At 37.3% G+C, this 20709-nt stretch overlaps 1 protein-coding gene across 1 annotated transcript in view; it reads right to left on the reverse strand.

Annotated features, from left to right (window-relative positions):
• pitpnb (phosphatidylinositol transfer protein, beta) overlaps window positions 1–16298 on the reverse strand; it is a 63476-nt gene extending 47178 nt beyond the window's left edge. Inside the window, exons 1-2 of the mRNA XM_034045141.3 lie at window positions 16195–16298; window positions 7244–7274 (exon numbers count right to left, since the gene is read on the reverse strand). Coding sequence (XP_033901032.1) covers window positions 7244–7274; window positions 16195–16214 — 51 coding nt within the window. The 5' untranslated portion in view covers window positions 16215–16298. The remainder of the gene's footprint in view (window positions 1–7243; window positions 7275–16194) is intronic.
• Between the last annotated feature and the right edge of the window lie 4411 nt (window positions 16299–20709).

The raw sequence follows: 20709 nt of genomic DNA on the forward strand, positions 1-20709 counted from the left end.
GAAATTAAATCCCAATCATCCATTCCCCAATTACAAAGCACTCCGTTTGCAGCAAGCCCGCCGTTCCGTCATAAAACTGAATATAATTCCTCCCAGAGTAGTTTTAAAGGGACTGCACAGTACTCTCTCAGGCTAGATTTGACAAACATGTTCAGTCTGGCAGAGGGAGGTCTACAACCTTCCAATGGGGCCCCATCGTCTGCAACCACAGTTTAGAATTAAATAAAATCATACCCTTCAAGACTACAGCCTCATCAAGAAACAAACACTCTAGTACGGGTGGAACGGTACACTAATGTCAGTACAGTAATACAATGCCTACTGTATCATGATAGGTGCGACGGTCCTGATCAAATATCAAATAGGTCATTTACTGTAACACTGGACCATTTTGTTAAGACAAAAATGAAATGGGATTGGGAGAGTATGTATTCATACCAGCGATAACATACACATTCTTCAAAGAATCACTTGGTGAATTACAAGGAGTTGTGTTGTGATTTTGGTCTTGTATCATGATAGAAGTGAAGCAACCTCTGTTACAGCGTGGCAGCGCTCCAGATAAGGCTTTGGGTGTGGGAGTAACTTACCCTCTAATTTGAGCACAGAGAGTAAAATGTATTTTCAGGGGGTAAAATGCAACATTACCTTGAAGTCATGAGTAATCGCCATAGAAACTGTACAATAATGGTAATGGAGTAGGCATTAAAAAAAAGAGCCTTCCATTTTAACTGCAATGTTACTTTGAACTCCTGTAAAACCACGCGTGTGTTATACAAGGTTCTTTATCGCCTCAAGGCATCAACCTGACTCTGCAAATTAACTACGTTACTTATATTTTAACATTAAATTCTTATCAGTGAATATGTTAAAATTTCAATATAAAGCCATACAGATAATACAATAAGGAAATGCATTCATAAGTTATAAAACAGTTTGTTTAATATTATAGGCACCTTTTTTCATTTTAGCGGTTGCCTCTGAAGATGGTTCCAGTTGGTTTTGTAGCTGGACTGGGGTGTTTACGCTTCAACCTGTGTAGCTTCAAATTTTTCTTATTCTTTCTGTGATTGGCTGCAAAGAGAACAGGGCTAGCCAGAGATTGGATGTTTGTTGGGTTGATTTTTCTTGTGTACAGTTTCCTAGTAACTGAAGACATTGTATTCTGGGAAATGTAGTTGTTAGTGGAAGTTTTAGGGGAGGTGGGAGTGGAGGCAGACAAGCTGTGCAGCAAAATGTAATGCGTATTTCAGATTTTTAAATGTGTAAAAACAGCAGGTACTGTACACAGCTTATCTGGACCGCTGCGGTACAGTATATCATGTAACGAAAGTATTGTGATTCAGCAATACACAATAAATCGTTACACTCCAACATCTTGGTGCTGATAGGCATTATGATTGATGAAGCCCACACTGCTGTTCAGTCAAGCAAGAATAAAAACCAGAACGTTTTTAAAGCATGCCCAAGGACAACATGTAAGGGGAATGGTATATCAGATCATTTATTTTATTTCATTTTAACCTGGAACTAAAATCATCTGAGAATCATAGAATACAGCTGTTCACCAAATACTAAGACACTCATCTACCAACTACACTACTGCCAATCCCTTTACTGTTTATGCACAAAGTCTTCAGTTACCTACAGTAGTTGTTTTTATCTTTCCTTAACACAATATTGTTCTGCATCTTCAGCTATTTGCAGCTGCTGCCTTTCATTATTATTACTGACCATGCAGTTTCTTGAGGTACTGTAGAAGCAACAACTAAAAAGGTGCTGATCCTGTTTTTCTTTACTTCTACAATAAAATGAATTGTGGGGGAAATGTATTTACATTTGGTTGGGGAGAATTTCAGATGCTAGAAGAATATTTGCTTGAGTGCTACATTTTCAATCAAAAATAACTATGTTTAGATTACTTCATATAACAGTGTTTTCAACGTGTGTCCCAGCTCAGATGCACATTAAATGTTACATTTTAATTACTGCATTTAATAGAAGTTTAAACTCCCATTTCATTCTTACCCACACAGTGTTCCGCGTTTCCGTTTTTTTTTTTTTTAACTAGACTGATTTTTTACTGATTTATACACTATTTTTGTCTATTGTTCAGTATTTTCCCGGTACTATTTTCTAGGAAATAAAAAATATTTTGATTAAAAATGCTGTTTTATTTTGACTCTGACATTGTAACAAGCAGCCCTATACTGTATCCTAGGATACAGCAGACGTTTAGATGTCAGAGGATCAAATAACATTAAATCGTGGTTCTCTGTCACTTAACAAACACACTATCACCTGATTATGTTGTCCAATCAAAGTCTGATTATTGTGGCAATTGCTGGGCGTAGCAACTACAAGCTTGATCAAAAACTAAATTGAAATACTTGCATGAAAATATATTTTCAGTGGATAAAGAATGGGGATTATGAATATTCAAAAATGAATGTTTCAAAGTATACAAAAGCAAAAATAGCAGTAGTGGGTCAGATGAGACAGAGCATGCATAGCGCTGCAAATGCTGCTGCATTGAGGTACATGTTCGCACTGACAATAAAAGAACATACTGAAAAATAAGCAACACATTAAACTAAAACAAGAAAGTGAACCGAGAGACAAGCAATCCATTTATGCGGCTTTTACATGCACTTTAATCAAAAGAGAGCGTAGAATGACTGTTAATGAGTTTGTCAGAGCGCTGTGCTTTGCTGGACAGCCACTGTTTATTGCAGAGGTATGTATTGGTGACTTCATGCAACAGTACTGTCCATTAAATAAAACACTACCTAACGCTGACATCGTAAATATTTGACAGAAAATGGTGATGCTTTAGTTTAAGCTAAATGGAAAGCACTGATTGTAAATATCCAGTGTGATTTTTGACACGTCTCCTGATGGCTTGCACTGCCCAGTTCTGTCAATTTTCTTTTTATGATTTCAAGGCAAATAAGCGAATATACCTGACTTGTTTTGTGCTTATGTCACGTGCATACCTTCTGTAGATACTATTTCCGTCAGCATAGCGATTGCCCAAACGTTCGCAACGTATCAGCTAAAGTGTGGGATAGTGTGGCTTTGACTTGCACAGATTGTGCTTCATCAGAAATGCCAGGGACATTAAACCTAATGAGAAACCAGAACTGCTACGCATCATATTCCACATGTAAAGTGTGTATATACCAAGATTTTTTTCCACCTTTTTTTTTAAAATTAAAAACTTTTACTGATTTTATCCCCATTTTAATATATATAAAAAAAATTTTAAAGATAAAAATAAAAAATGCAGAACACTACCCATATCGTACTTTCTAAACACCTGTCCACCCAATGTAAATAGAAGGCACACCCAAGCAGCTTAGCTTTTCTGGCAGGACTCCTGCACCTGCTAATAGGATCACTCATTTTAAAACAGCTGTAAACAGTCTTGCCATTGGGCAAGGTACTACTGCACTGTATGTACACTGCAACCTGCCTGCTTATGAACTCAATACAGGGTCAAAAAACGCAGCACACCTGTCGACCACTCATAACTCAACTGTACTACAGAATTGATAGGACACGCTATAGAATTGAGTGGCTACTGGGGTAGCACCGAATAGTCGACTAGACGAATAGTAAAGTGACAGTCAACCTCAGATACTGGTATCGACTAATCACAAATATCGGGATTGTTAAATAGTAGGGCTGTGTCCAAAGGTTCGAAGGTTTGTTCGCTAGCCAGGGATTCGAAGACTGTTTTAAACCTTCAAAGGTTCGTCAGACGGGTTCACGCACTGTATTTTTTTTTTTTTTCTGTTAACAGAAACTGTTTGACAATGTGCGAATACTATAGAATCACACATTAAATGTCACTCGGGATGCAAAATTCGATCTTTTGATTTGTCTAATGCATATTACGTAAACAAAAGTTGTTATTAAAATCCGCTACCAAATTGTTACGTAGCAACTCTACATGGCACCGCTGCCGTGTATGGAGCAGGGTATAAAGTATCCAAACCATTGGGCTCGTACCTCTAGGCTGTATTGCGTCAGTAAAATATGTACTGAATACCTAGTGTACAACACAGTGTAAGAGATGTGCTATGGTAGAATATGTTTGAAACATACAAAATATACGCCAACACTAAATTTTAATTTCGAAAACTGAGCACCGCCCGCCCCTCCCCGCTCCAGCTCGTGTTGTCCAGAAGCAAACCTTTAATTTCTTCATCGGCCGTCTCGACAGCAAAGCGTTGTAGTGTGCGTAAGGCATAAGCTGTATTGAAAGAAATGCCCAGATGACCCAAAAAAAAAAAAAAAAAAGTTGAACCAGCATAACCAATCTCTGGGGTCACTCGACAAGTGTAAGTTCATATTATTATTAGTATTAATATTTTTACTAGTAGTAAAATGTGACTGATAACCTGCTTGGAACAGTGACTGTTAAATAAAGCTTTGCCGCTGCAGTTGGTGCAATGCTTACTGTATATATCGCAAGCAGGCTCATTTACATGTAAATAATAATAGGATTTTCAATCAAATAAACTAGTACCAAAAAACTACAGCCTTCTCCTCAAAAAGACCCAGTAGTATTTGGATGACACTGTTTAAACCAGGATTTAAAATGTTTACATATTAAAATATTGGGCATGTTTGTAACCCATCAAGAAAGCCATTTTAGGAAACTATCACTTTTTACAAATTACTACAATCTGTATGTGTGTACAAGACTATGAAAAAAACATTGAACATTAAATGAATTGGCTTGCACTGTAACACAATGGTCAAAACCTACACTCGGCCTGCATATTTTTGACAACCACTTATTTCAACAGCTCAGAGAAGCTTAATCATAGGTTTTAGAATAGCCACATAGCAGGTGTGCATGATTCCACTGCAGTGAATCTGATTGGCTTATTAGCAACACCTGGTTTGTGGAGGTCATAAAACAGATAGAATTTCAAAAAAAAAAAAAACCACAAGCAAAGAAAAGTGTCTTCAGTAAAACAGAAAAAGGAACAGCTGATAATGAGGTAATTGTATAATTTAATTGCTTTGAATGTATAACTAAGTGACACATTCTCAGCACTTACTGAACTTAAATGCCCTTGGATTTGAAAAGTAGAGCTGTTTAAAACTATAGCAATGTTCACGGTTCTTCTAAAGCTACTGTACTGGGGCAGCAGTGTGGAGTAGTGGTTAGGGCTCTGGACTCTTGACCGGAGGGTCGTGGGTTCAATCCCAGGTGGAGGACACTGCTGCTGTACCCTTGAGCAAGGAACTTTACCTAGATTGCTCCAGTAAAAACCCCGCTGTATAAATGGGTAATTGTATGTAAAAAATAATGTGATATCTTGTAACAATTGTAAGTCGCCCTGGATAAGGGCGTCTGCTAAGAAATAAATAATAATAATAATAATACTGTACTAGAAGAGCTGGAAAGTTAACTTGGTGTAAGTTTGTGTGAGGAGCCGTATTAGCAGGTTTATCATCAGCCTCATTATACTGTACATTGGCAATCTTATTATACAGAGGTCTCGTGCCACCATCTGATATTATACACGGGTCTCCCGCCACAGCCATGTACGTTAATTAACATCTGGAACAAAGCCCTAGACTGGGAGAACCTTTTCAAGTATCCCAACTTGCTTGACTACAGCATGCTAACTGTAACTAGGTGGTGTGCTTAAACTAAAAACAAAAAAAGGTGTGCCAATAATGAAATGTAGTTCAACCACATGGAGATGGTTCCAGTTTATGAGTTGGCTGAACAAAGTTCAAAATCACGGTGAAGAGATACTGAGGGATGTGTAAAAATATCAAAATGTGTGTATTCATGTATATTCCATAACAAAACACATTCAAATCCCAAGTTATTCAGAAGACACACTTTATGAATCCCAGCAATAAAACACTAAGCAGCACAGTATGGCGTGTGTAGTGCTATGTAGCTTTATTACCCTTGCCTTCACCTTTAAACAGCTCTACGTACAGTACTGCAGCTGTCCTTTATCACTGTTAACACAAAGGTCGTCTCTGATAATACAGCACAGCAAACTCATTCCAGCTCTGGAGGTAGACTCTCAAGCTCAGCAAGTCCATGGCACGGACTCCCAGTCAAGCTCTTTTCCAAGATTACTTTGTAGAGCTGATCAAAGTACAATGCACCCATTTCTTTTTTGTCCAAGGCAATTAGGACTGGGTGTGAGAGTTGCATCACCTTGGTTTATTCTCCTCTTTGCTAAATCAGAGATAAGAAGCTTGGGCCAGCTGAGCCAGTTGAGACATTCAAAACATCCAGTGTATGAGGAGCCTCCTTTCTGAAATCTAATTTACACCTTTGATATGAAAAAATACAACAATCCAACAGACATTTTGGAGCAGAAGGCAGATTTGATATTTCAGAAGAATTCAGTAGGTAGGTTTTCAGTGCGTCAGTATTAGCCAAGAAAAGGTACACGGCAGCGGTAAGACACAAGGTCACTGCATAACACAGCAGACTACAGTTTGAGAGTGGCCAAATATGGATATTGCAACTCAGAGTTTGGTGCCACTGTATGCAATTAAATTTGGGACAAGCCCAAAAGCAGATACATTCACCATCAATACTCCTATCGACAACTTTTCTTCTATAAAACCAGTATTTAATGGCTCGGGTGACACAGCCAATCGTCCATTGTTCTGTATATATAAGAAGGCTGTTATCCTTTTATAAGGCAATTTGTCTCAGAGTAACACAGTAGTCACCAGTTTTCATCCCTATAGCTAAATACTGTACAAAGAATAACAAAATATAGAAAGGCAGACTCTGAGGGTGCTAGATCATTAAAACTACTATAAACTGACAAATTGAGAAAGACTGGGATCCGTCCTTCTGCAAATAGTTGCAAACTGCTAAAAAAAAGACACTCAAACACAGTGGCATGTTGTGACAAAATGGACTGGGGTAGCAGAGTCGTCACTAATGATTAGTCAGCTGTCAGAGCTTTGACTTTCCCATTGGTTGCTAAAGCAGGGCCTTCAAGTGAAGCAGAAAATACCCTGAGAGATTTATGGCCCGCTTTTTTGCTTGCCATTTCTCTACAATATTCAGAAACATTTTCAAGATCCTGTCATACACAAGGGTTGAGCATATGCTGGCACCAACTTTGACTAATGAAAAAAACTTAAATCATGAAAAGCTTGTCTTTGGATGAGAAGAAAGAATATAAAATCAAAATCAAGTACAATTTAAAAAACTCCATAGAAAGAAACAACTCACCTCCTCCACTGAGCAGGGCAGAATTACACGGCTGGAAGGGAAAAAGAAAAATATGTTAGTTACTGATGTTTTCATGAACAAAAATACCTAAAGTGCCACAATGTGAATGTTATTTTAAAATATTGTATCTTCAAGGAAAATAGCGGTGTGCATAAATGTGTTATGGCAGGCAAATGACTAGAGATGCAACATTACACTACTGTCACGATACTTCTGATATGCAGGTCACAATATGATATGGGCTACTTGTATGATGCACAATATGATCAAATGATCATTCAATGATGGACTATTTTGTTAAAAGACTAATTAAATTGCATATGGCGAGTTTGTATTACCAACTATAAAAAACACACTTGCTCCTCAAGAACCACTTCGTGATCTCCAATGAGCTTTGTTATGTTTTTGGTCTTGTATCACAGAGTATCATGATTCATGGACACACTCAATAGTACCACATTTAGAAATACATTGAACAATCCAAGCACTGTCAAATTGTCACAGGTGCTTTTAAAACTCTGACAATATCAAATGGGTTTGAAACTTCAGTCACAGGCTAATTTTTACAGTACCATTAAATTAGAGAGAATCATGGAATACTACTGATGTACCAAATGCAGACCAAGTACTGAGTTGTGGGCATCACATCATCCAGAAAGAACTACAGTAACATGTAATTACATCATGTGCACAACTGCTTGTCATGTAACCACTTGGTGTCTAGAACATCTATTCTTACCAAACTGAGTACACCTCAGGAGGTGGAAACATGTCCGGTCCCTGGTATTACAGTATCAAATCTCTATGCTAATCCTGGTACTCCTTTCCCTTTTAACTCCAAGTCTTCCTGCAATAGCTTACCAGCAGCCAAGCTTGGCGAACATCCATTTTCCAGAATTTCATAAGACGGTTAGAGACAAAGACCAGACTTCTGCCCCCTGGGAAGTTCCAGTACCAAGAAGGCAGTGATTCACAAACCCTGGGAAACACTTTGATTTGAAGATACTGTGGAAGTCAGATACGGCAAAGTGTTTCTAAATCAGATATTTTCTTTTTTTTTTTTTTGGGAGGGGTTACTAGTAAAAACAAATGACTCCACAGTGAATGAAAAAGGCTGAGCTTACTCACTACTCCACAGTGGTGTGTAATCATCAACAATTTAACCAAATCCCAACCCACCCATACATAATTTCAACTCTCGCCATCTTGCAAAAGTCACATGATTAAACAATCTATCTTGATGGCCAAATGTTCTGTTTCTCAAAGTTAGATGCCAGGTCTATTTTTGGAAAGCGTTTTCCTTGTTTCTGAAAATACAAACATCCAAACACACAAAATGATGCCAACCTTTTTGTAAATACAACATGCATGATCTGTAAGGCAGCCCTTCATACAGCAGAACTGGTCATAAGGCAGTAAGGTAGCACAGCAACATTGTTATGGGTTTCAGAAACAGGAAAGATCAATTGTGTGCATTTTATCAGTAGAAGCAAGCAACCCTTGCTTAATTTCACCCTCTTACTTTTAATCTATATTTTAAGTAACACAAGGACATGGCCACATTTGGCAAAATATTGAGTGCCAGCAGCAAGACTTGACTTAAACCCCTTTCAGTATCACCTCTGTATGAATAGAATGGTCCTGCCTTCTCTAAACAACCACCAGTGAAAAGTTTGTGGCACAGGGCCAAGGGCAAGCCTTTATAATCTGGACCCAGCTTTGAGTTTCCGTCTTTTCAGTTTGATGAATGTGTGGGTGTGTATTCAAGTACAGATGTGACTCTTAGGACAGCAGTAACAAACCCTTACAACTGTGCTTTTAAGTTCAATAGCACAGTGCCAGAACAAATCAATGGTTCTGTACAACCTGCAATGTTTAATTGGATCACATACATCAAGCTACGATCCAGCGGCACTTAGACTCAGACAGCAATTAAAAACGAAAAAGGTTGCGGATAGTGCATTCCTTTCAGAACGGAAAAGTTAAAAAAAATTAAAAATAACTTTCTGAAACTGAAGCACGTGACAACGTAGTAATGTTAAACATTATTAGTTTCACTCAAGACCGACAGCTACATTTGGGACTGATTTAAAACAATATGTATAAAGTACATTAACAAAGCAGATTACTCTTGATCTCTGTATCACCATCCTGTATTTGTTCACAAACGTATACTCTAACTTTTAGAAGCACAACCACAGACTACGTTCTTGACAGTAAGTTAATACATATAAGACACATTTTTAATTTCATGGAATATTTGATTTCATTAAAATATCATCATTTTGTTATCGTGGGGTCCCAATCAATACATAATTTGATTATTATTGCTATTGTTACAAGCCTATTATTTATTTATTTAATTTTTTGAATTAAAAAAAGGTCTGAACTAGAAACATTTTAAAAAGCTGTAAGGAGAGGCTCATCACAGCTAGTCTGTATTCACGTGTTTTCTATTTATTCATTTTCATGTGCTTAATTACTGGTACTGCGGTAAAACTTAGGGCAGGCTGATGTGACCAGCTCCATTTAGAAATGCGTTTAACCCAAGTACCAGTGTAGCTATTGGATTTGTGAATAAGACATTTAACATCCTAAAAATTAGACTAACAATTATGATAAACACCCAAACTAATCATGTTAAAAACAAAACCCATATTGTGACATCCCTAATCACATAATAAACAAAAATGTACAGCTTTATTTCATGGATCAGAATAATGATAAGGTTCAAAGGCATCACACAACTAGGGCACAATCAGAAGAGAGAAGTGCATTCTAGAGGGTGGAAAGCTAGAATCACACTAGGCTGTGCATCAGATTTGATTACAAGTTTCTGGCACCACACAAGAATGAAGGCATTCCCCGACTGCTGAAATCAGCAAACTCACAAGTTTTAATAAGACATTTGTTTTATTATATTCTACTCCTCCTATGTCTTTCAGAGGATAAAAGATTTACAGTTAATCAACCTGACAATTGAATCACAGAGGCTGTTTTAAACAAAGCCGGTTTGCTATGATCCTGCTACAGTACTGCAAGTGATGCACTGTTGGTCTTTAATATGTAATGCAGTTAAGTTTTTAAATTTAAGGACAGTTTTATATTTAGGGTTGTTCTGATATGGAAAAGATGAAAAGATAACACTAAAAACATTATTGTACATCCTCAGCAAGTTTATCTTTTTTTTCACTACAGTACATTTCATTCTGTGACCAAAACCTACATGGACTAGGGGGCAATTTACTAGTTCCAATAGTTTAAACCCAGCTCCGGTCATGAGTGAAATGAGTTTGGTGATGCATAACCATCACAAATTTTAGCACATCTGTCCTACTTTAAATGACAGAGTTGTCAGCTCAGAACGGAGGTGCTATCTTGTGGTACCTGCGGGTTCAGCCCGACTGCAGCCAGTCTCACGCCTTTCAACACCATGAAATCCACAGCAACCAAAAAGACAGACAGTTACACAAGGCTGCAAGCAATCGGTTGTACATGAAGCGCATGTGCTTTGGATCTGTGTGCCATACACTGGAAGTACTGTAGTAACACAATCCTGTTGGTTTGTTTTTATTGGCATTTTTATAAAGTCATTCTCTGCAAGACTATGCAACATACTAAAAATTGTCTTTGGCAAATTGAATCATCTTTAAATAAAGTTATGAGCATCAATTACAAACAAACATTTAGAAAAAAAAACATGTTTTAACTAATATCTTTGTTGTATGGCGTGCTGTATAAGGTTAGTTTTCTTAATAAACATCAGCTTGTAAGTTGGTCACTTCAGGTAGGCCTATACACTGAGAATACACCACCTCACTGCAAAGATGAAGAGGCAAAGCAATTAAAACTATTGTGTTCAGAATTTAAACAGTAGTAATTAATACAGTAGGTATACTCATTTGCAATGCTAGGCCTGAAAGACCTTTAGACCTCCAAAACAAAAAAACTGGCAGTTTTAAAGGGGAGGCTGGTCTCAAGAGGAGCTAACTATTGTATTGCATTTAGAAGTTTTGGGCTGATTAGACTGGATCTTGAAAATAAGTTGTCCACAAGTTGAGAGTTTGACCACAGACTGAAATCAAGCATGGTTCCTGCACACTTAAACCACATTACTGTTTTATGTTGCAAGCTGTGCATGGCAACTGATTTAAAAGAACACAGAGTATGACGACAAAGATTTCAGCAATAGTAGTTTAAAAAACGGAAACACAAATAATTGACTGCTGTTGTACTCAACTCTGTGCTTGTTCTAATTTTGGTGATTAAAGAACAGTTAATCATGGCATTTACTGCATTTCTGGGGAGTAGTAGCGCTCTGCTACTCCCACCACACATGCAAAATCCAGTGCGAGTGCTGCGATCAGACATTAATTAAAGAAAGCAGGGCGCTTTATAGCAGGGCACACATGCAGCGAAGAATTTGGTAGGGACCGGAAAAAGTTCCTAGCTATACTTTTTTGAATCATCTTTTTAAATCACTGCACCACGGACACTGGTTTATTTAAACTAAGTATAAATGTAAAAAGAAATTAAAAAAATGAAAATCCCAAACAGCACAAACATTTAATCCCCTCCCCCCAAAAAAGCATTTATAGTTTCTTGATGCATTGTAAAGCACTATAATTGAATACAATATGTACAATTTGAAATAAGTACATTTTAAAAGATGATTATACTGTACATACTAAATCAAGTCAATAGTCAATTTTCATTAACAATGTGTATGACAGTGAAGAGCACTGTTCCCCCAGCCGGGATCACACATACAGAGTACTTAATGTTTGTATTGTCTCAACTAAAAAGCGAGCCAAACTAAATAAATAAAAAAGCAGCTATGGAAAGATACATCATTTCTTGAATAGAGAACTCAGTATGTTTATTTATTCTTGTTTTCCAGCGTTATTTCCACAGGAAATCCCGGTTCTGAACAGCCGTCTGTATCCCAGGACAATGAGCATATTTTTAAAATGAACTGCCGCACAGAGCAACCACACACAAACAGTGGGTGGAGATTTGCAGTTGCAGTAGTTTAGACTTGTTTATTGCACAATAAATAAATTGGTAAACTGTGACACAGACAGTAGAGTTAGTTTAAAGAAGAATTATGAAAACAGCTCCAGGGGTGTGGAATTCACATCGCCCGATGCCCGGGGCAACATGATTTGTCTGAGGGATAAAGTTTTTTTTTTCTCTTACTATGTACTTTCTGTTGCTAGAAAAACACTCCCGAGTAGATTTCTAGAGAGCCACACAGGTTTCTGAAAACTTAGAGTAAGTAGTGGGGTTCCAAAAGATGTTGCGTTACATGTCCCCACATGTTGCTACAACTGTTTAAACAATTCATTTTTCTTTTCATTGTTAACATCCTGACAACTTTTTACACTTCTAAAACATTCTCAAAAGGTCCGCTGTAGTGCACGGATAGTGTAAGGATTATTGCCCACATTGTCAAACAGGTATCCCCGCAATAACAATCCATGATGTGGTACGGAACAGAAAAGCCAGAGCACTTATGAGCTTTGAAAACAAACTTTAAAAGTTAGAAGTGTAAAGTTGTCAGGATGTTAACAATGAAAAGAAATTACAGGTAAGTTATATAAACAGTTGTAGCAACATGTGGGGGTGTATATCACTATTTTCTGGAACCCCACTACTTACTCTTTAATTGCAACTCTCCATTGGACAAGCAGTTTTTTTTTTTCTTAATTCCACACCCCCGAGCTCATAATTTTATACTTCCATAGCATAATGCCAATATTGGATTTGAACACACAAATTAAACAGTGGTTGATATAAAAAAAAAAATCACTGCCCTTTAATTGTGTATAATTCTGCTACCTCCCACCGCTAAGGCTGAAGATGGTCTTGAGCAGACTGTGTAAAAGTTTTAGAACAGAGTATAAAATCTAGTGCAGATCACATTAAAATAAAGAGGAATGTTAGATACTGTTTAACTGTTTAAAATGTTTTAAACTTCACAATTTAACATGTTTAAACCTTTAAACTTATTGGCAATTTTTGGAACCAATCAAAAATGCCATCATGAGAAGCCCTCCATTGGAGCGAGATTACATGTTGTGTATGGAAAAGATGAAGCACTGAATAAACCTTACACTTCACACATGCTACACTAACCCTAAAGCTGACCTCTATTTGACAGGCATGTCTTTGACAATAGTTAAATGTTTAGGAACAATTCTAAACATTTAACCTCTAAACTATTAGCATCCCAAAAATAAACCCCATATAATTTTATAGAGAATTTCCAGACACCCCTACTGCGAGCGAAAGCCCTTCAAACACAACAATCAGAAGCAATATTAAAAAAAAACCTTGGGGAATGAAGAGGCCATTCGCCCCATCAAGCATTAGAACGTCAACTGATAAGAGTTTAATTAGGGACTACTTCAAATGTACATTTTATTAGTATAGTCAGTGAGTGGATATAAATGTGAGTAATATACCACACAGCATTATTTAGTCATGCTTTTTCACAATGGGACAGATTTATTTTTATTTGCAACAACTTAGGCACACTATTATAGGGCAAATATAATTGAGTTGCAGGTTCTTTGGCACCTTAAAGACCATTTCAGATTGCGCCCTGCTGTGTCCTAAATGATTTCACTGCACTTACAGTACAATCCTTATACTGTAGGCAATTATTAGATCTATTGAACCTGGACTGGACCTTTAAAGCTGGCTCTACACCTGCAGTCATTTTGTTGTGCAACTCGTTCCCTAAAAGTTGCTAGAAACAGCAGTCCAGCCATCTGCACCTGATTCAACTGAAACAGCAGACAACCTATAACTGGACACATGCAGCTTGTTGAGAGGATTGCTCAAAAGCAGACCCCGGATCTATATTGTACAACCAGTACCATACCTGCCATCCAACTACCACATTGACATCCACTACTCAACAAATACAAAAAGCCTGCTTCAGCTTACACTGCAAACCCAGAGCACATTTGTAACACAAGAAAAACACCTGACACTGTCAAAAAAAAATGTATTATGCCCAGGAAAAAAGATTTTAGAGTTTAAATATTCTTTCAATAGTAAAATAAATATCATAATTTAATTTTAATCAGCTAATAATGTTCAATACTATACCAGATTAGATGGAAGGTTAAAAAAAGTAACACACCACAGGGGGTTGCAATTCATATCGCCAAACGTTCAGGACAACAAGTTTTGCCGTTATACTGTGCCCGAATGTTGCCCTCCCAAAAAAATCCATCAGGGCATGAAACCAGGATCCCCCTGCTGCAGCAGTGTTCCAGTTAGCCATCATGGGACAAGATGTTAGACAAGGAAAAATAGCTGTAAAATGTTGTACACTGTTTTAAAAAAGTAGGTTTATAATAAACAAAAGAAAAACTGTAAAAAATGCAGAGGAACTTGACAGGTTATACACACAACCTTTAAAAATCAGGGGCACAGCAGTTACAAAACTGAAAGAACATCAAGAAAAACCTGAATTTACTCACTTACTAGCAAATATGTTCCGAACTGCACTGAACGGAACATTTCCTTTAAGTATGTTATACATTTGTTGAGGTGGGGGTCACAGGAACATTTTGTGTTTCCTCAAGAATTTAGTGAACCAGAAGCTACAAGGTTAGATCAGCCCCTGTTAATCACTAATTGATTGATTGAGTTCACTGTTAAATAAAACCAAAATCATACAAGTTATATTCTACTTTTGTGTGTGTGTCTTATGCGTTGGAGGGGGCAAGTAGATTTTTAAAGGACAAGTAGATTGACATCTTAAACACAGACATTTTAATATAAGGAATCTGGTTTGACACAACGTTTAAATAAAATACAACACAAATAAATAAAATAAAAAGTAATAACAATAAATTTAAAAAATCACTGAAAACCAGTTCCTTTTTTTAACAGCTAAAACCGGGTCGATAAATCTTAACTGTATCTGGATCTAAACCGATTCAAAAGCAGTGAAAGGCATCAGTATTTCAAGGTAATTTTCAGTGGCTTCTTCAAACCTCTTACACAAGTTCTGATCAAAGTACAGACTCTGACGGTACCAAGTAACTTAGTCATAAACACAAACAGCAGTATTAAGAAATACCTTTGCTTTTTATCTTTGTAATTTCCTTCAAACAAGATAAACTCGTAACTAGACAGAAATTAAACCACGTTACATTCGTTGTCTACAGATACAAAGTTAATATATAATGTTCTACCCCCAGAGGTTATTTTCAAATCATCGAACTACATTCTTTCAACAATACTGGTCAGTGGTGCTAGGCTTCTCTGCAATTCTGACTGTACTGTAGTAGTACAAACGAGGATTAATCACGGTAAACAACCACGATCGTATCCGTATATGTCGTGGTTTAATCCTGATAAAACAAACTATTAACCAGGCTAATGACCCAAGCAGTCCGCCAACAGGCTTAAGTCTGGGTGTCCCCTAAATGTCAATTACAAACTTTGGAATTAAGATAATGCGCAACTTGTTTATTGTAATGTTAATTAATAATAACGTTAGTTATTTAATTCAAAATGGGCATTAATGGTATTTTGGAGGGTTTACATGTCCTAGCTTACTGACAGCTCCACTTTATCGTTTATTAAATATTGATTCTCAATACGTTACACTGTTTCTTGGTATTGAAATGCCGTAGATCGTTTTCTCTCAACTATCTACCTATACAAAACCCCAAAGAGAATTTTAACAAGGTGTATTCAGTCCCTGTCACTAGTACAGACCAGGCCCAAGAAACCGGTAAAATATACACCCAAGCTACACCCTGGTCATTTTACACCATTTAAATCTGTCTGCAACATATTAAGGACGCCGGAAACGTAACAATCAAGAATATAAATAACATACACTTTTTTCTTTTTCTTTTTTTTAAGTTAAGAAAAAAACTAAGACTTAAAAAGCATTAAAAACCGTAAAACATTACACTCACTATTCCTTAATCAGCACCATCTTCTCTTCAGCGGCTGCGGCTGCGCGGACCCTGACGTCACCGTGCTTTATCAACAACCGCTTTATTCCGCCCCCTGTCCCCGCGGATTGGTCAGGCGAGGAGCTGCTCAGCGGGAATTCTCCAGTGAGAATGGGGGGGAACACAATTCCCAGTGGGTGTCACCTTTGTCTGTCAAAGCTTCGCGTCTCATCTCGTTGCATCATGTGAAACTGACTCCATTTTGGCTCTAACTAATTCACCATTCTGTAGAAAATGAAAGCAATTTGAGCCAACATGGAAACATAGTAATTCAGTTTCTCAACATTTATTTTTATCAACCCTTGCCTCCCACTGTTGACAGTCACGGCTATCCAATCGAATGAATGGCAGCTCGGTTTTATAAGAAGGCGCGTCCACACTGTGATTGGCCAGCTGAGATTGAACGTATTTGAAACAGAAAAATTGGTATCTGGATTTTTAGTTCTAAAGTGTTTGTGTATTTTTTTTTTTTTAATTAATATGCATTATTTTTGTATATTTTAAAAATATACAAATATTATTTTTCGTGCTACGGTAATTTGTTTAAACACTCATCTGCATAACCTGAACTATCAATTCATAAGCCTCTATATTAATAATAAAGTTAAATGTGTACATGGTATCAGAAATAGATATGCAAAATAAGGCAGTTAGGCTTCGTGTTTTACACTGTGCTAGTAACTATACATTTAACGTTATTTTGTACAGTTTCATTTGTTTCAGTTTCACATACAGTCGGTTTAGTGTTTTACACTAGTCTGACACACATTATGGTAGTTATTATGATAATCTATTGCGTCTTGTTATGGGTTATCAAACATTTTAAAGTTTAAGTGTTTAGTCATTTGTAAATAAGTCAAGTCAAAAAAGCATCATGTTTCTTTTTTAGATTATTTTTATTAATTTATTTGTTAAGTCCACCCCAACATGTTTGCAATTTGTGCTTCGAGTCTTGCAATTTACATGTATTGCAGTCTCGTCCACTTCATTATTATTCTGAGAATGTAAAAGCCAATGGCAGCGACCCTGCTCCTAGTTTCATTGTTAAAAGAGCTCAGCCACAGCCATAATTAATACGCACTGGAACTGTATAAAAAAATAATTTAAAAAAAGATAAACGACAACATCTTGTCATTTTAATTGAGAAAAAAATAGGTTAAAGTAAAACGGATGCTTTTTGCAAACGTGCTAAGCTGCTTAATAAAGTCATTTACTTTGTATTCAAACGTATTGTACTTTTTTTCCAGTGATCCTCTCAAAAAAACAAAAAAAAAAATGTGGAGAGCCACATAAGTAACTACAAAAATCATCAAAGGCCACAGGTTATATTCACTGTGATTCCCATATATAGTAGTTTTCTCTCCTCTCTTAGTCACAGGGTCTTGCCTTAAACCACCTCTTCAACAGTCCTGTAAGTCACAATAGGAGGCCACACTGAGGGTTATGATACGGTTTACTCAATGGCATTTTAGTCATAATACCGCACTTCTGCCTGGTAAAATATGCAGTGTTTGACACCCAAGATTAGACAAGTATACAGTTCAAAGATTTTCTGGGAGAAGATAAACCCCTGGGTTATTTACTAGTTTTGCACTCTCCAGTGTGCGATTTGCATCATTTTTGTCAAATGAAAGAAGTCGCTATAACTAGGGGTGCATTCCTTTGTCTCCTATAGAACAGCAACACAGTGTTCTCCCTCACACCACTGACCTCCACCTCTCCCACTGGCATTTACCCTGGAAGAGCAGAGGAGAACAGGTCTTTTTCATATTCATCACCTCTCAATGCTAAACACAATACTGAAGACTGAAATTGTTCAAAGATGGCACTCATATTAACCCTTTGAGTCGTAAATTATTTTTGTTGAGCTGAAGAACAGGAACTCCTTTATTGAGTATACAGGAGAACAGGGCAACTCATTTTTGTTTTGCATATATTTCTACACTAGCTCAGACAGGGACCTAGGAGTCCTGTCAGGTTCCAACGTGATTTCCGACGGCACGTGTTAACATATGGCTCTAAGATAAGGGAGCTTGAGGTCACGCCACGACTGAAAGGGTTAAAAAAAAAATCTTGGAAAAATGACCTTAAAAACTAACAAGATTGCACAAGTGGTCCTACATAGGATCCAATATACTATATTAAAAACGAATGTGGAAATCAACGCTATGGTTGTTCCATTATAAGTGATACAACTTGCGTAGTAAATATTTATAACTCAACTAAGGTGTTGTTTTGATCAGTCTATACCCCACCAGGAAAAGGCACAGCTGGATGTCAGTGTGACACGGATCAGTATGATGGAAACAGTTGATGACCATGACATATGTTAACAGTATGCACAGAATGGCATAGAATAAGAATTACCAAGTCTCATGACAATTGGTAAATGATCATCCAGATAATAAAATGTGTGTGGGATGGAGGTAAGGACAGACACCCCCATATATCCCCCGAATCTAATAACTTTTCAACAACGTGTGCTACATAGTTTTAATAGTAAGTTTCTTGAGAAGTTATTCTCCGGAGAAATTGAAAAATATGTGAAGTGTGATGTACTGTACCTCCTCATGTCCTGGGTCTACAGGGAGTGGTGCAGTGTCTCTAATGCCCCTGATGGTTATAGGGAGGCAAAATCTGCAGGGAAGGTTTCTCCTCATCGCACTACAGCAGGCTATTGGCCAGGCGCCCAGTGAACTCAAGCAGACACCTGCAGGTCTCTCCTTAGACATCGGTAGCTTACCGACATCCTCTTTCAAGATCCTGGGTGTAGAAGCAATTAGCTTGGTCATGGGATCAGAGGACACCTACTGACCTTCAGTTCACCTGAGCAGTTGTGGGGAAATTCTGTGGCGAGAGAGGGTAATCAGACATTCTAAACGGGGGTGAAAATAAAGGAAAAAATAAATGTGCTACTCTTACAAAAACAAAAAAGAAAAACGGGGATTACTTAGGTTGGAAAGCCACACTGTATTTTTTATTCAATCTTCCCCTTGATGAGCAATAGATTCATTGCTTAACATTACCCGGTAATGCATTCAGTTCAAAGGCTGCTGTAGGAATTACCTCGAGGAACAACTGAAGCAACAGCCATCTGCTTTTTCCCACAGAGTTAGATCTGATTTGTAGACATCCTGTCGACACGTTACAACCAAAGCTGCAGGCAGTAGTCTGTGAAATCACTGGAATCTCATGATAAGAGAGATGAACTATTACTTATTACTCTGTTTCAGTAGGATTCTGGTAATTACACAGCTGACTGTAGTACTGATGTTATGTTACTACGAGATACATGAATTTAGATGTGCTTGGGTGCGTTGGTAATACTGAACACCACTATGGTGGCAAGAATGAATATTTATTAAGTTATCTCTGACCGCTTTGCCCCCTGCAGATTCCTCCAGATTTAGGATACCAGGAGATGCAGTAGTAAGTGTCAGCAGTCTTGCCTGTCTCCACTCTCCCCTCCAGCCATACACTGCGGCTAATTATATAACAAGGAAAGGAACAGTATGTGGCAACAATCAGAAACCAAAAAGAGTTTATGTTGAGTTTTGTAACTTGCGTGTTCATTATATATGGCAATTGACCCCTTACACATACGAGCATTACAGTTCCCAATCCATATGTAATTGACATATGTACAACAATGTCTTCTACATACATGTGGGCTATTGTCGATCACTTTTATCTGAGTTCACATAAGATAAAATATATGACTTAGATTAATTACATATATAAAAATAGGCAACATTTTTCTTCACTGTTTAAGCATCCACTGTTCTATATAAGTGTATACTACAATTGTGAAAAAAACAAGAACGTTTCCCCCAGTAAAGCTTTACACTTTAAATTCTATTCAAATTATAATGAAAATATCTAATTAAGGATGTAGCTTTGTATCATTCTTAGTGGTACTCGAGTGAAAGCTCCTTAACACTGACAACAGTAAAAAACAAAGAAAACGACATTTAAATGTGTCTCTTTATATACAGTACAAAAAAAATCAACCCACCTGCCAAATAATAAGCCACGAATCAGTCTGCCTTTCTAAGAAGTGTCATCCCTCAACACATTTTGAAATAGATTAATAAACTTCTTTGATGTTTCTTTTTTATGTTCTGTGTTTAATATGGCTGTCTGGAAAGCAACAACTTACGAACGAGAGGAGGCCGTTCGGCCCACCAAGCTCAATCGGGTCCAGATAACTGTTCGATTCCAGAACTAGTCTGTTTTTAAAGGATCCAGCATCAACAACATGACTAGATTATAAATAAAACAAATAATTCAAGTAATGGGTTGGGTTATCTATGTTTTTACAATCTTATACCCCTTCATTGTTTTAGGGTCATAAATCATACCTTTTAGCCCTTGGATTATTCTAGTTGTGCCTTGCTGGCCTCTAAATTTCCCATTGGTGTTTTTCACACCTTCAAAGTTTCAAGTCAGTACAACAAGTAGTCCAAGAGATATTGT

The sequence above is a fragment of the Acipenser ruthenus genome, chromosome 11 (assembly GCF_902713425.1).
Source record: "Acipenser ruthenus chromosome 11, fAciRut3.2 maternal haplotype, whole genome shotgun sequence".
Taxonomy (NCBI): domain Eukaryota; kingdom Metazoa; phylum Chordata; class Actinopteri; order Acipenseriformes; family Acipenseridae; genus Acipenser; species Acipenser ruthenus.